This window comes from Anthonomus grandis, chromosome 1 (genome assembly GCF_022605725.1).
Source record: "Anthonomus grandis grandis chromosome 1, icAntGran1.3, whole genome shotgun sequence".
Lineage (NCBI taxonomy): Eukaryota > Metazoa > Arthropoda > Insecta > Coleoptera > Curculionidae > Anthonomus > Anthonomus grandis.
The window spans coordinates 815,788-830,266 of NC_065546.1; the positions used below are offsets into that span (position 1 = coordinate 815,788).

Sequence of the window (14,479 nt, forward strand, 5' to 3'; positions counted from 1 at the left end):
AAAATCTAACATCGCAAGGACTTCGATTTGGATATCGAACAGGCAACAGCATAAACTCTTTTTGCTACTGCAGTATTTTGAAGACATTCAAAATAAAACGCAAGCATATCAACAGCTTCATCGTTCGTAAAACGCATTTTGCAAAAACAAAAAATGCTCAAGTAACGTAAAACTTTTGACAACTTACTATTGACAATTTGAGGAATGTTTATAATTTGAGTAGACATTTGTTTTGTTGCATTCCATGGCCTGCTTTCTAATAATTATTTTTTTCGTATTATATCCATAGTGAATATATAACATAAAATAGGTCTGATTTTTGATATAAGCATTATTAATACTTACCTTTTGGTGATATTAGGTAATATTTTCAAAAATGGTAAATTTTGTTTTCAAAAGTAGTGAATTTTAAAAAATTCCAAAATAATTAGTATAAAAAAATTAAAATTTAAGGGTATAAAATATTCTTTAGCCTATATTTTAGGTTAGGAACAAGATATCGAGTTGCGGTTTTCGCAAGATTATTTAGACATCATTTAGCTATTTTTCTATGAAAAAAAAAATCATATCAACGAATTTAAGTTTTTTGAGAAAATTAGTCATTTGTGTCAGAAAGCCGAAAAAAGCCCTCTAGCGGCGAGATGTAAAACTAAAAAAACATGAAATATAATATTATTCGTAGCTTAATAATAGCTCTTTTCAACTAGCCCAAGTTTGATAAAATCGGCTAAGGCGTTTTTAGTATACAGGGTGTGTTTTAAGCCAACTTTTGAACACCCCCCACCACTTTATTTTTAGAGATACAGCAAAACTATTCAAATAAAAAAGGTTCGGATTAGTCTCTACTTTAATAATCAGCTATTTTTTTGTTTTGTTTGCAAAATTTACAGAAACATCAGTTTTCTAGATTCAAGATTGCAGTTGCGCCCCCTAGCGGCCATTTTAGAAACTTGAAAATATTTTCCAGGTCATTCTCTTGGCCATTTTAGTAATAAATTTTTTCATCGCAAGCTTCTACGATGAATAGTTTCCCAGATACAGTACCTCGCATTCTTATTTGGCCGCCCTGTACATAATTACTCTTCAAGTATAATGCCAACGTATATAATTACTTCAATGGAAAAAACTTTTATGAAAACTTTTCTGGGACACATTAGGCCTAATGTATATGATGTGAAACTAAATATTGTCAGCGATAAAATCATTTTTATAATAACAATGGTAAGCGTTTTACAGCAGTTTAGTCTGTATAAATTTATTTTGGTCTTTGTATTTTTATTATATCCTCCAGTACAAATACAATTAATTGGGAAAAAATTATTTATATAACCTGCATATTTACAGTTTTTGTCATCAATGTTGTTCTTCCAAATAGATTTTTATTTAAACTATTCTTTTACCCATTAAAAGGCATTGTAAATATACAGTTAAAATTATATGAATAATTAATTTTATAAATTTATTATTATTATTATTTATTATTTTTTTATTAATTAATTTTATATGAATAACGTATGTCTACAAATTGGAAATATAATTGTTTTAATTAATCGTTTCAGCAAAAGTGCGAAAGTTAGTTTGGCGAAGTTATTGAGGCTGTTGCAGACTGGTGTTGGAGTACTTACTTGGAATATTAATTACTAAATATATACGATATATCAATCAACAATTATCAATCAGTACTAACTATTTGATATTAAAAAGTTTAAAGGAACAACATTTATTAAAAGTCAGATGTGTAAACTATATTAACGGTATTTTTGTTGTGGCAATATTTTACTTCTATATGAGTAATTCCCTTATAGTTGTTCACAACCTACTGTACATTTTTGTAAAAGAAGTAAGATATGGAACGCCTACAGATCTTGAATTGAATTTGTTGAATTTATATTTGAGTTTTGAAACCGGATTTAATGTGAACGTCAGCATTTTTTTTAATGTATTTATTTTTTGTTTTAACTTAATTGTTTGTGATGTTAAAGCTTTACCGATCTGATGATGCCTTAGGACGAAACACGTGTAATAGTTTTTAAAAAAAATTAAAACCATTGACTTTGTGTCTCCCCAATCTCTGAATTTTTGAAAAATGTAGTTCTTCAGAGTATCTGCCGCGAATGAGGGAAAATATAATTTTCACAACCCTAAAAGGAAAGAAAATAGGTTCCATTGTCTGGAAGGAATAAAAAAATAAATGAAACAATTATTGTTTCCGAGCAGTTAAACACTACCTATATTTTTATCTCTTTCAGGGACCTATACCAATTTCTTAATGCTTAAATGTCAAGAAATTTAAGAATTTTCCCGAGAAAATAATAAGATAATACTCTCTATATAGAAAAGATTATTTTAACTGCGTGTAAATTTGGATAAAAAGACTAGGAGTTTGGTAAAACGAGAAAAAGCATTACTTCTCAATTACCTAGAAGAAATTTAAAAAAATCTATTTCTATCCTAAAATTCTATAAGATTGTATTCAACCGTTTTAGGGAAAAAAAATCTAGAACCCCATATCTTCCAGGTAATTAAAGGCTATATTTTCCAAGCATCTGCCAATTTTTACACAGAATATAATTTAAAATATCTGCTGTTACAGGTAAAAGTTACTTTAAACTAGAAAATCTCTTTCATATAGTTAAATGAGCTACTTCGACTACCAGATAGAAAGAAAACTTTATTTTAACTGCCTTGACAATTGATAATGAATAATTGACAATATATATTTACACACCTGGATAATAATAAATAATTGAACTATCTATATATTTCGATTATGAGTATTATATTTCATTGAAGCCCATTTAATAAATATTTGTTTCGCAAAATTTAGCAGATACCTGTGAAATTAATCAGCTATTTAAGCAATCATTAAATATCTTACATAACCAATATGATACATCGAATTTCAGTGATATATATCGCATTTCTGACGGTTATTAAATATTGCAAAAGTATTACAGGTGCAAATAAAGTTAACAGTATATACGCAATATTACAGATGAAATATTAAATATAAATTGAAATGAAATATTGCTGAAATTTTATATAAACAATATATAGCAATAGTGTGCTTGCAATACAGATGCAACATTACACTAGCAATTCACTGATATATTGCATTTTCAACAATAATGAAATTTGCAACAACAATCACTACATATGTGCATTAATATAATTACTACATATGTAATATTATATTTGTTATATTTTATTTATTTTAAATGCATTGTTGTAACAATATTGCAGAAGTAATATATCAAAAGAATTATTGCTGCAATATAACATGCGGACAGGGTAGTTTACCCAGTGTCACCCCCTAAACACCCTGTATATTTTTATATATTTAATGTTTTTCCAGCGAAGACAATAAGATCGTCTCGGTAATCAACCTGCAACTAGACAAAGCGATGGCAGAAAAAGCCAGATCACTATCCGATGACGAAGACATCGACGAAAAAGTTCACAAAATAATCCAGGAAAGCGTCGGCGCTGGACGAATCGGTAACCTAAAAGTCGATCCTCAATATCTGGTCTTTGAGCCGCAAAGCTGTAAGTTTCCTATACTCTCCTAACAAATAAATTATTCAAATTGTCTTATGTTTCTAGTAACATCCAATATTGTCTCCGACTCTGAGAGTTCAACTCGGGTAACGTCTGGATTCTTCGATATGCCTATAACGAAACTTTACATTGTAGTGGGTTGTATAGGTGCCTTGGTGCTAGTGGCATTAGTACAGGCGGGCTGTACGATATACAGAGCTACGGGAAAAAGAAACAGCAATCGACATAAGGTAACTTCTTTATGATGATGGCATGCACGATGGAATCCTCTTCAACCCTACTATGTCTGTTCTGCATATAGTTAACGTACGTCGATAATCATAACAAATTTTTTCAACATAGACAGTAGCGGTTTAGAATTAGATAAATAAATAGAGTTTATCATATAGTGCTGTGCCACACTATAGATGTTGCTTAAATGTATAGTGTTGCTTAAATAATGTACTGGGTATCCCAAATTCGGTTTTCATATTGCGTAATTTCATGCTTAAAATTGTATATCGGGACAAGGGTCTGAGGGGATAGAAATTAAATAATATTTAATTATTACAATCTTACCACCCCATGCTTTAAAATCTATAACCTTGAGAACGTACGTAACTTTTTTGCTTAATTTCAACCAAGAAACATGCACAGGGTTATTACTTATCCTCCTTAACTTTTTCCGACCATCTTTATAAAAAAATGATAAATGTAAAAGTTGTAGGGTTCGATACGTACTTTTTGAGAAATATAGTGTCCATATATACAGGGGGTTATGAAAAGAAAAAAAAATTAACGTTGGCAGATCTTCCTATTCCTTTATCAAAAATATACGGTTATTACCATTTGGTTCAGCCGTTTTTGAAATATTTTGGTTTACAATTTGATCTGGTTGCCTGGCTTTCATTAGACAAGTATAAGATGCCCAAGTCTGTATTCTGTTGCTAAAAAACACAAATATACAAATTTACATTAATCGAATTGACATGGCAATAATATAAAATTAATTTCTGTAATTATTGTCTTAATTTCTTTTTTGTGAGCTTTTGTTTTATTCGTGTAAAAATGCGTTATACAGGGTGATTCATTAACACATTGTTGGACACTACCCGAATGAAAATTAGGTGCAATATGACACATTATAGTATGTAATGTTTAAGAAAGCCTTAAACCTTATAATTTATTCGGGACTATTTTAAGTAGAAAAGAAAGGGTTTTTAGTAGGTTTTAGAGAATTAAGAAAAAACGGCCCTAACCGTCATGTCACATCACACCCAGTAATTTCATTGTGATGCGACACGACTGCTATTGCCGTCAGATATATTAAGCCGTTATTTGGCAAAAAATAAGCTAACATACCTACATAAATATACTATCTGAAATAAAAAAAAGACTTACAAGTTATACAACATTATATTTATTTGGCTAGGTAAATACTGGTGAAACAACAAATCAAAAGAAAGAAAACAAACATAATTTTTAAAACGAAAACATAAAAAGCATTGGAAATTTAGCCAAATACCACAAAATAAACTAAAACCAAAGTAAACCTGACCACCCATAGTTTTTTATCATGGTTCTTGAGTATGCCATTCATCAAAACATTCCGGGCAAAGAGCGGTTTTACAAACTTTACACCTATAGCTTGTTTTTTTGCGTATTCCATTTTTGGTGCACACACTCTCTACACCGGAGAAAATGATTTTTTCTTTTAGCACCCGCCTGCAATGGAATTTTTTCTGGAAAATGTCCAATTATGGGAACTTGAGCATCCACCTGCGTAACCTTTTTTTGTAATCGATTTGAATGGATCGAAAGCTTACGCAGCATCGCGAAACTCTAAAAATCTAATATTTTTTATTTTTTTTGTAACGGTAAAACGAATTCCATACTGCTATGTCAATTAGGTGAAAAATCACTTTCTTATTCCACTTAATAGTTTTTGTCGGTGACGAATAATATGACTTCATTTGATCACATCTGTCGACGCCACTCATATAGGTATTATATAAGGAAACTTCTTTCGGCTTAATTTTTTTGACACCGCACACAGGCGAAATTCGGGGAAAAGCCGGCCATAAATCGGAAATACCAACTTCCCAATTAAGGCCTATTCGGAGTATAATTCAATTATCTAGTTACCTGGGTATAATAAACAATTACCCTTTTGTTTTTCGTCTTGTCACTTGCAGAAATATTTTAGTTGAAAGTTGATGTTCGTGGAGACTATTTCATTGTGATTCAAAAGCGCCTGTAAAAATTAGTAATTTAAATTTAGTTTTTCGGCAAAGTGTGGGTGAAAATTTTGTAAAGCAGCAATGGAGCCTATTGCTAGTGGTAAGTAGAATATTAAAAATTATATTAATTAAAAATATTTCTTTACTTTTTTTTATTACTGATTTTTTGAAAAGTTAACAGTTAATTTTTTTTAAAAATTTAAATTTCTGATCTTCTGCTAAACTAAAAGTATGATTTCGCGTAATTTCCCGAATTTAAATTAGTTTTAAATTATTGCTTAATAAGTTCTTTGTAAGATCCAATCTTAAGTTGCTGCGATAATTTGCGATCTTGACGAAAAAATATTTTTAAAGATTTGTAGTCCGGGTCCAAATTCGTATAAAATGCTATTGTAGGTCCAAAACGCAAGAAATAATTTTCTGCTACTAACTTGAAGAATAAATTAATTTTTATAAAATAAAACATCATTTAATAGAAAATTTAATATAGAAATAAAAAAATTGCCATATGGGTTTAATATTCAATATGGCAACCAATTTTAAATGGCAAAATCTTATGAAAAATAATTAACAAAATTACTTATTATTTCAGGGACAGCAACAAAATCTGCTTGGTTTAAAAGAAGCCAACTTGTCAGTTGGTTAGGAATTTGTCAGTCCAAGAAAAGAATGGAGCAGTGCCGTTATTTGGCAGAAAAAGTGACCTCTACCATGCGAGTTGAACGCTTGTCAGAAGAGTCTTCAAAAGTCATATATAAATGCATCGAGAAATATGACACAAAATGGTCATCAGCATCAGGAAATAAAACTGCATTTGAAAATAAAAATCGAGATTGGTTAAATATTGAGTTGGAATTTTCTTCTACAATGAATGAAGCTCAACCATGCCAATGAGACCATTCACTGGATTTTTAGATTTAAGTGACCGATCAAAAAGAAGAAGAACTGAACAGATGCGAGCAGATCGAAGCCCTGAAGAACTAACATTTGCTGCTCAAATGAAGTTTAGGTCCGAAGGTAAACTGGATGAAGCAGATGTGTTAAAAAATGTTGCATTCTCATCACCAACCCGTGCATCAAAATATAAAAAATCTCTTGAAAAAGAATGTGAAATACCATTTTCAGCGGACGAAGCCTTATCGCTTTTTGTAGAGGCTAAATTGACAAAATTTCAATACAATCTTATAAGAAATTCGGCAAAAAGCCATAGGTCAACTCTTTATCCTAATTATGAGTCAATAACTGCCGCAAAAAAAGATGCTACCCAGAAAACATAAACATTTCTGAGGATGTTGCTGAAGTGCCTCTTCAAAGTTTGCTAGATCATACATCTTTAAGGTTATTTGAGTCCCTAAAAGAAGTTTTAAATTCTTTAAACCAAGAAAAATATAATAATTTAAATTTAATTTGCAAATGGGGGTGTGACGGGAGTTCTGGGATGAGTCAATACAAACAGCAGTTTGCAGAGTCCAATATTTCAGATGCTAATATCTTTTTAACATCAATGGTACCAATTCAGCTCATTAACGGTGATCCGAAATCAAAAGATAAGTTTGTAATCTGGGAAAATCCCAGAACTTCCTCCACACGATTCTGTAGACCTCTTAGAGTCCAGTTTAGGCATGAAACAACAGAGTTATCAGTGAGAGAAAAGCAATATTTTGACCAACAAATTTCAGATTTGCAACCAACAAAGCTTGATATTCAAGGAAACAATGTATTTTTAAAACACATTTTATATTTTACAATGATAGATGGCAAATTGTGTAATGCTGTTACTGAAAATACTTCAACTCAGAGATGCTATTTGTGTAATCTAACATCCAAAGATTTTAACAATATCGATAAGGTTTTAAAACAGAAAATTGCTGACGAATCTAGATTTCACTTTGGTTTGTCATCTTTACATGCTTGGATTCGTTTTTTTGAGTGTTTGCTGCATCTATCTTATAAGATGGAATTTAAGCAATGGCAAGCGCGAGGCCAGGAAAACAAAGAAAAACTTGCAAATGCCAAAAAACGAATCCAAGACTTATTTTTTAAAGAAATGGGACTATTGGTTGACCGACCAAAACCTGGTTTTGGAAGTACTAATGACGGCAACACTGCTCGCCGTTTTTTTGAGAATGCTGCTAAAGCTTCGGAAATTACAGGCATTAATCAAGATTTGATATTTAGATTCAGAGTAATTTTATTAACAATTTCTAGTGGTTTTCATATTAAAATCGATAGTTTTAAGGATTACTGTCATGATACGGCCAGAAAATTTGTAGAATTGTATCCGTGGTACGATATGCCAACTTCCGTGCATAAAATCTTAATGCACAGGTCTGATATAATATCATATTTTTTGGTTCCAATTTTGCAACTTGGCGAAGAAGCCCAGGAATCAAGAAATAAAGATATTAAAAAATTCAGAGAATTTCATGCACGAAAGTTTTCAAGAAAACAAAACATGGAAGATATATTTTGTAATCTCTTAATATCTTCTGATCCTTTAATCTCCAATATGAAAAAATCATCTGCTAAAAAGCTTAAATAGTACCCTTTAGAAGTTTTGGCATTTTTTGATGAACCAACAATTTCTGCTGATGAAAGTGATAGTGAAGATATTGATTGATTTTAATTATTATTAAGATAGGTTAGGCTTTACTATTATTACAAAGTTATTGTTAAGTAAGCTCTGTATATACTTTACATACTTAAATATATTACTCTTAACATGTATTTTAATTGCTTATTTTTACACACAAAGCAAAGGTTACTTATAAAATTAAATAGCACAAAAACAAACAAATCACAACTTTATTTAGTAATTTATAATAAGAAATTTTATTAAACTCAGGTACTTATATTATCAAAAGTCTCAACATTTTGAATTTTATTTCAAAAATTTTCCGTATTATGAATTTTAAACTCTTAACTGCAAAATTGTTGAAATAATAACATTCTGAAATTTTTTTAAGGAAATGCGTACTTACGCAGCGCCTATGTAATGCAATAAATGAACCCAAGGAGGGCGGGATGGATTTAAAAAAATGTTTAAAATGAACGTGTTATCTTTCTTATGATTAAATATGTTTGTGGTTCATATCAGCACTACTACTATTTATGGCCGGCTTTTCCCCGATTTTCGCCTGTGTGCACCGTACCGATTAGTTACTTCTATTAATTCAGGATGATTTAGTGTGGTTATAAGCAATACGTCTCATTTATCCTTCCATTTTGAAATATAAACCTGTCCTTGCCTTCTCCAGGTATAATCGTCCTTTTTCAGTTTTTTTGTAACTATTACTTTCGGGTTCCCTTTTCTGTTACCTCGAAGAGTTCCAACACTATGTGTTTTTTTTGTAATAAGGTGTTGGATAATGATACACGATTGTAAAAGTTGTCCATATATAACACATGCCCTTTATTCAGGTAGGGATTCATAAGCCGATTAACCAAGTCTTCAATTTTTGAGCACTTGACTTCTTCTTTTTCTGCAGAATATATTTCTATATTGAGGACAAAGCCATCAGCAGAGGTCAGCTCATAGAACTTAATGCCATATTTGGCTTTTTTGCCTTTCATATATGTGCGAAATCGGAGTCTTCCTCTATGTAATAAAAGGGACTCGTCAAGAGAAAGTTCTTTTTGAGGAGAGTAAGATGATTGGAAACTTTTAATTAGCATATTCAATAAAGGGTTTACCTTAGCCATTCCCTTCGCATTTTTAGGTGCAACTGACAAAAATTGCAACAATTGTTCGTATCTTCTTCCAGACATAATATGCAAAAAAATGGGATGAAAATACAATGGGTTTGTACTAAATAGCCGTCGCCTGTGGGATATAGAAACTTGAGCCTGTAAAAGGCATAATCCTATAAATTTTTTCATTTCCTGAGAGGTTGTTTCGCGAAATGTGCTTTTTCTACTAAAGCGAGTTAGTGGCCTGTTTATATTGTAAACCGTTTTGCCATATTCATTTGTACACCGCACAAGAAGTTCTAAAATGTCTGGAGTGAAAACTGCACTAAACGTTTCTAAAGGCGTCATATCAAGTTGCAGATTTACTTTCACACCAACCTCGTCCTCGTTAAAATAAAATAAGGGTATTTCTTTTACACTTTGCTTCCTCTCTTGTAGTTCCTCTATTTGTCCTGCTGCATTTTCTTCTTCCTGCTCTATGTCACTATCACTTCAGTGTCAATGTCCTCCTCAGCCTCTTCGGATGAGGGTGGTAATTGTCTATAGTTGTTTGAACTAGAAGGGTCCGGCGGAAGGGAACAGTCACTATCTGAAGAGAATTCCTCCTTATTTGGGTCAAAATTAGGGTCGGAACCAAATTCTTCATCATCGCTAAATGGATCATGAATAGTTGAGTGATCGGCGTCTTCTTCATCGGAACTTGCGTCTTCAAATAGACGTAAAAGCCGATTTTGTTCGCGCTCATAATCCCCTGCCATCTAAAACAATACCAGTTATGTAAATATAAGAATAATTTTAAAAAATAATACGCAAACAACACACTTTTTATATTCCAACAATTCTAAATAATTTACTTACACTTTTATTTACAAAATCCCAATCCCGATGCACAGGAGGGGGAGATAAAAGTGGGGGTCAATATAAGCTGCAATTCGACACATTATATATGAGGAGCAGACTTGCAAAATGCATTTTGTCCAAATTTTCCATATTTGAGATAGAGATGGCGTTGCATTCCTATGATGAAATACCAACTTTTTATGAACATTTAGACAGTCAAACTGCATTAAGTCCCCGTGTTATTAGGTGGTAAATTTCGCCCAGACAAACAAACTGATTTAAGTCCAGTCACGTTGTACTTTCAAAGCACATTTTGTCCGTAAACGTGGACAAAACGCATTTCGATGGAGATTTTGTTCATTTTAGCGATCCACGTGTTGTTTACAAGCTTTTTATAAAACTAGAATAAAAGTATTGTTTTTGAAAAAAATGGAAGGGTTAGAAGGGGAGCATATTGTTGGTGATAGTGTTGATAGGAGCAGTAGGAAAAGAATAAGAAATATAATAAGCCGTGAGAGAAAAAAGCAAATAAGGTAATTTATAAGGTTAGGTTTTATAAATTAAGTTAATATTTTTTATTTAATCTCTAAGGTATTCAAATTTGGATATCAATCTCGACAATTTTGACGTAGTTTGTGATCATAAAAATGCTAATTTTGATTGCCAAGAATTATCAAAACAAGCTCTGCTAGAGATTCGCCAAACGTTTTTTGAGCACCCTGACAAAATTAAGCAGGATAACTTACTTGCTAGCTACATGGATATTAAGGAGCCACAAAGAAAACGAAATCGAAAAGAAAATGGAAAGCCGCATAATTTTTCCGTTAATTATTTCGTAAGTTTGGTCATCTAATATGTATTTTAAAATATAACTAAGTTCAAATTCCTTTTAGGTGTTTCTTAAAGGTACTAAGAAACAAATTTGCCAGAAACTCTTTCGGGCTCTGTTCAGCGTTTCCCAAAGGCGAATTTCAAAAAAAATTAAAATTGGTTCAACCCTTACTGAAAAAAGAGGAGGAGATAGAAAGTCTCACAAGTTTGCAAATAAATTTAATGAGGTAAAAAAATTTATAAGCAATCTTAAAGGCAAAGAAAGCCACTACGGCCGTGCCAAATCAAGAAGAATTTACTTATCTGCCGAATACAGTATTGCCAAACTTTGGAAAATCTATAATCAAAATGTGTCGGCTGGTAAAAAAGTAAATTATAAATACTTTAGTAGAGTTTTTCAATAATCACTTTAATATAGGCTTTGGTAGCCCGGCTACGGATGTATGTAATTTTTGTGTTCGAACTGCAACACAAATCTGTAATGCCCGAAATATTATTGACAAAAGCGAACTGCAGACCAAACTAAAAGTTCATAAGGTTAGAGCATCTCAGTTCCACAAAATAATGAAGGAAGAACTACTTAGCTCAGTGTCTTTTTGTTTTGATTTGCAGCAAGTGCAGGTTCTTCCAAAAGTTCCCATACAAGATGCTTTTTATGCACAGCAACTTTCAATTTACTATTTTTGCATTACAGCCACTAATTGTAAAAACCCAGTTTTTTATTCATGGATGGAACACCAAGCTGGTAGAGGGGCCACAGAAATTTCATCAGCAGTACTTGATTTTTTAAAAAGAACTAATTTTGCCCCTAACGTAGACACTCTTCGGCTCTTTTCTGATGGATGCGGGGAGCAAAATAAAAACAGCTTTATCATCCACATGCTTATGTTATGGCTGCACAGCTTTGCTCCAGAAACAATTAAGAAGATAGAGGTTATCTTCCCAGTCCGAGGACACTCTTACCTTCCAGCAGACAGAATTTTTGGGAGGGTGGAAAAGATCCTAAAGCGACACGCGGTCATAAAAACACCTGAAAAATATTGTGAACTTTACAAACAAGTAGGAGAAATTAGACAACTTGGAACGAATTGGTCATTGGTTAATATAAAAAAAGATTCAGTCTTTTTAAAGAAAGTAATAGGAATTAGCTTAAGTAAGAGAATAATCATTAAAAGAGTCTCAAAAGTGGTGGTAAAATCTGAATCTTTATATCGGACGGATGATCCAGCAAAAAAATTCCAAACTTTGCTAAAACCCAAAAAGCGCTTGGATCAAATCATTCTTTCTGAAGTACGGCTTGGACATGAAATAAAACAGAAAAAACTTGATAGTTTAAAAAAATTACTTGTTACGTTATCTGGTGACAAATGGTACGACACAGACCCTGAGTTAAGATGGATGGCTGAAATATTTGAAAATCTTGCTGTAAGCCATAATGAAGATCAAGAGTACGAAGATGGTGAAGAAGCTTGCGAATGCGCTGAAACTGATGAAAATAACTTCATTTAAAATTAAAAAAAAACAAGAGATATTGTTTTTTTGTTTTGTTGGCATGTCTAATAATTTTGTTTTGTTTCATGTTTATGTTTGAATAGAATACTTTTTCATTTAAGACAGTTTATTAATTTTGTAAAATTATAATGACATTCAAATTGCATTTTGTCCACTATAGATAATCAAAATGCATTTTGTCCACCAATTTTTTGTATTTTTTCAAGTTGTTTTTTCACTTTCTTGTACAGAAACTCGTAATCGAGGTCCATACACTCAATGCCATTATATGATGACATAATTTTTTTTTCTTTCATTTAGTTTTTGTATAGTAGTTTTTTGCGTTTTCTGAAAATTGGTAAAAATGGACAAAATGCAATTTGCAAGTCTGCTCCTCATATATTTACAATAGCACGTTGTGACACATCCGAATTGGTCTTCATTGAAACAAATGTAAAACAAGACGGCAGCAGCCGTTCTGTCACAAAATACAAAAACCGTATTTACGACTATAGACGTTATGTCATATTGCACGACTTTTAAATGGACGGTTGTAGCCGTTGTGTCCAACAATGTGTTAAGAATGGGCAATCTCTGAACTGTAGATACTACACACCAAAATATGGCGATTGAGCTTAACATGTCTTATACAAATGATGCAGGTTTACAAGATACATCGTATTTAAAGTTGAAATTTTTGTATTTAGCATAATTTATACAGGGCGTTAGGTACATCCTGTTACTTACAGGTAAATTACAATATATCTTTTTTGCCTAATCAGTTATGGCTAAAACGACTAGAAAATCTAAAAGGCAGTTCAGTTTTGAATAAAAAAGGTACTCTTGTTTATTTCATGTAACTTTATCAGTTTTTAAGTTATTTGCATTTTAAACATTCAGCGTTAAGAATCCTAAGCCACCGTTATTACATTGATTTTTTTTCAAGTAGGATTGTGTCAGCATTTATCAGTTTTTCGTGTAAAGAAATTATAAGACAATCAACAGTGAAATGCGTGATATGATTTGCGTTTTTGCTCAGTCAAATTATAGTGGACTTGGTGCAGCCAGAAGGTATTTAGAATTATACCCAAATCGAAGACAATGGTGCTTCAAAAAATATCAACGTCGATGATAAAGAAGAGATTTAGGTCGTATTTTGGAAAATCCAGATCTCAGTACTCGTCGGTTAAGTACGGCAATAAGGAATAAGCCAATCGTCTATCTGGAAAATTTTAAAGAAAGAGAATCTCCGTCCATATCACTATACTTCTGTCCATAATTTGCTACCTCAAGATTTACCAGTTCGCCTACAGTTTGCCACTTAGAAGTCCAGACTTAAACCCTCTAGACTTCTTAATATGGTCACATATGAAGGACATGGTTCACAAAGATACAATTAATTCCATCGAAGAATTGCGACAGAAAATTCAAGAACGTGCTAATATTATCAAAAATAATCGACAAATGTTATTCAAAGATCTTTAAGGAGACGCCTTACAAAGTGTATTGAAGTGGAAGGCGGGAAATTTGAGCATTTACTTTAAAGTTTTCCTTTAATATTGTTACTGATTGTTATTTGTTGTCTTTACTGTTATTATCTAGCATATAGTAGTAATTTAAAAGAATAAATTCCTATCTTAGCATGTTTTACACTGAATGTTTAAAATGCAAATAACTTAGAAACTGATAGAGTTACATGAAATAAACAAGAGTACCTTTTTTATTCAAAATTGAACTGCCCTTTATAGATTTTTCCATTCTCAAAAAAGCCAAGAGGAGTGGGAAAATATAGGGAATGATCGTGTATGTAAATTTTGTCAAAATATTAAAAACCGCCATTGTTTTTGGAA

At 31.8% G+C, this 14,479-nt stretch overlaps 2 protein-coding genes across 5 annotated transcripts in view; both read left to right on the top strand.

The window, feature by feature from the left end:
- LOC126743958 (uncharacterized) overlaps positions 1-14,479 on the top strand; it is a 99,277-nt gene that overhangs the window by 67,931 nt on the left and 16,867 nt on the right. For 3 of the 4 annotated variants that reach the window (XM_050451268.1, XM_050451252.1, XM_050451260.1), the window contains exons 15-16: positions 3,356-3,546; positions 3,604-3,788. In XM_050451268.1, the coding sequence (XP_050307225.1) occupies positions 3,356-3,546; positions 3,604-3,788 (376 nt within the window). Of the gene's footprint in view, positions 1-3,355; positions 3,547-3,603; positions 3,865-14,479 lie in introns of all 4 variants that reach the window. The other variant, XR_007663032.1, reaches the window with a different exon arrangement.
- On the top strand, positions 9,471-14,189 carry LOC126744198 (uncharacterized). Its single transcript, XM_050451558.1, has 2 exons — positions 9,471-11,142; positions 11,201-14,189. Exon 2 carries the CDS (start codon positions 11,703-11,705, stop codon positions 12,645-12,647), a length of 945 nt encoding a protein of 314 aa, XP_050307515.1. The 5' UTR covers positions 9,471-11,142; positions 11,201-11,702; the 3' UTR covers positions 12,648-14,189.

Bases quoted from the DNA above. Each gene is read 5' to 3' on its own strand.
- LOC126744198 (XM_050451558.1), top strand. From the start codon at position 11,703: ATGAAGGAAGAACTACTTAGCTCAGTGTCTTTTTGTTTTGATTTGCAG.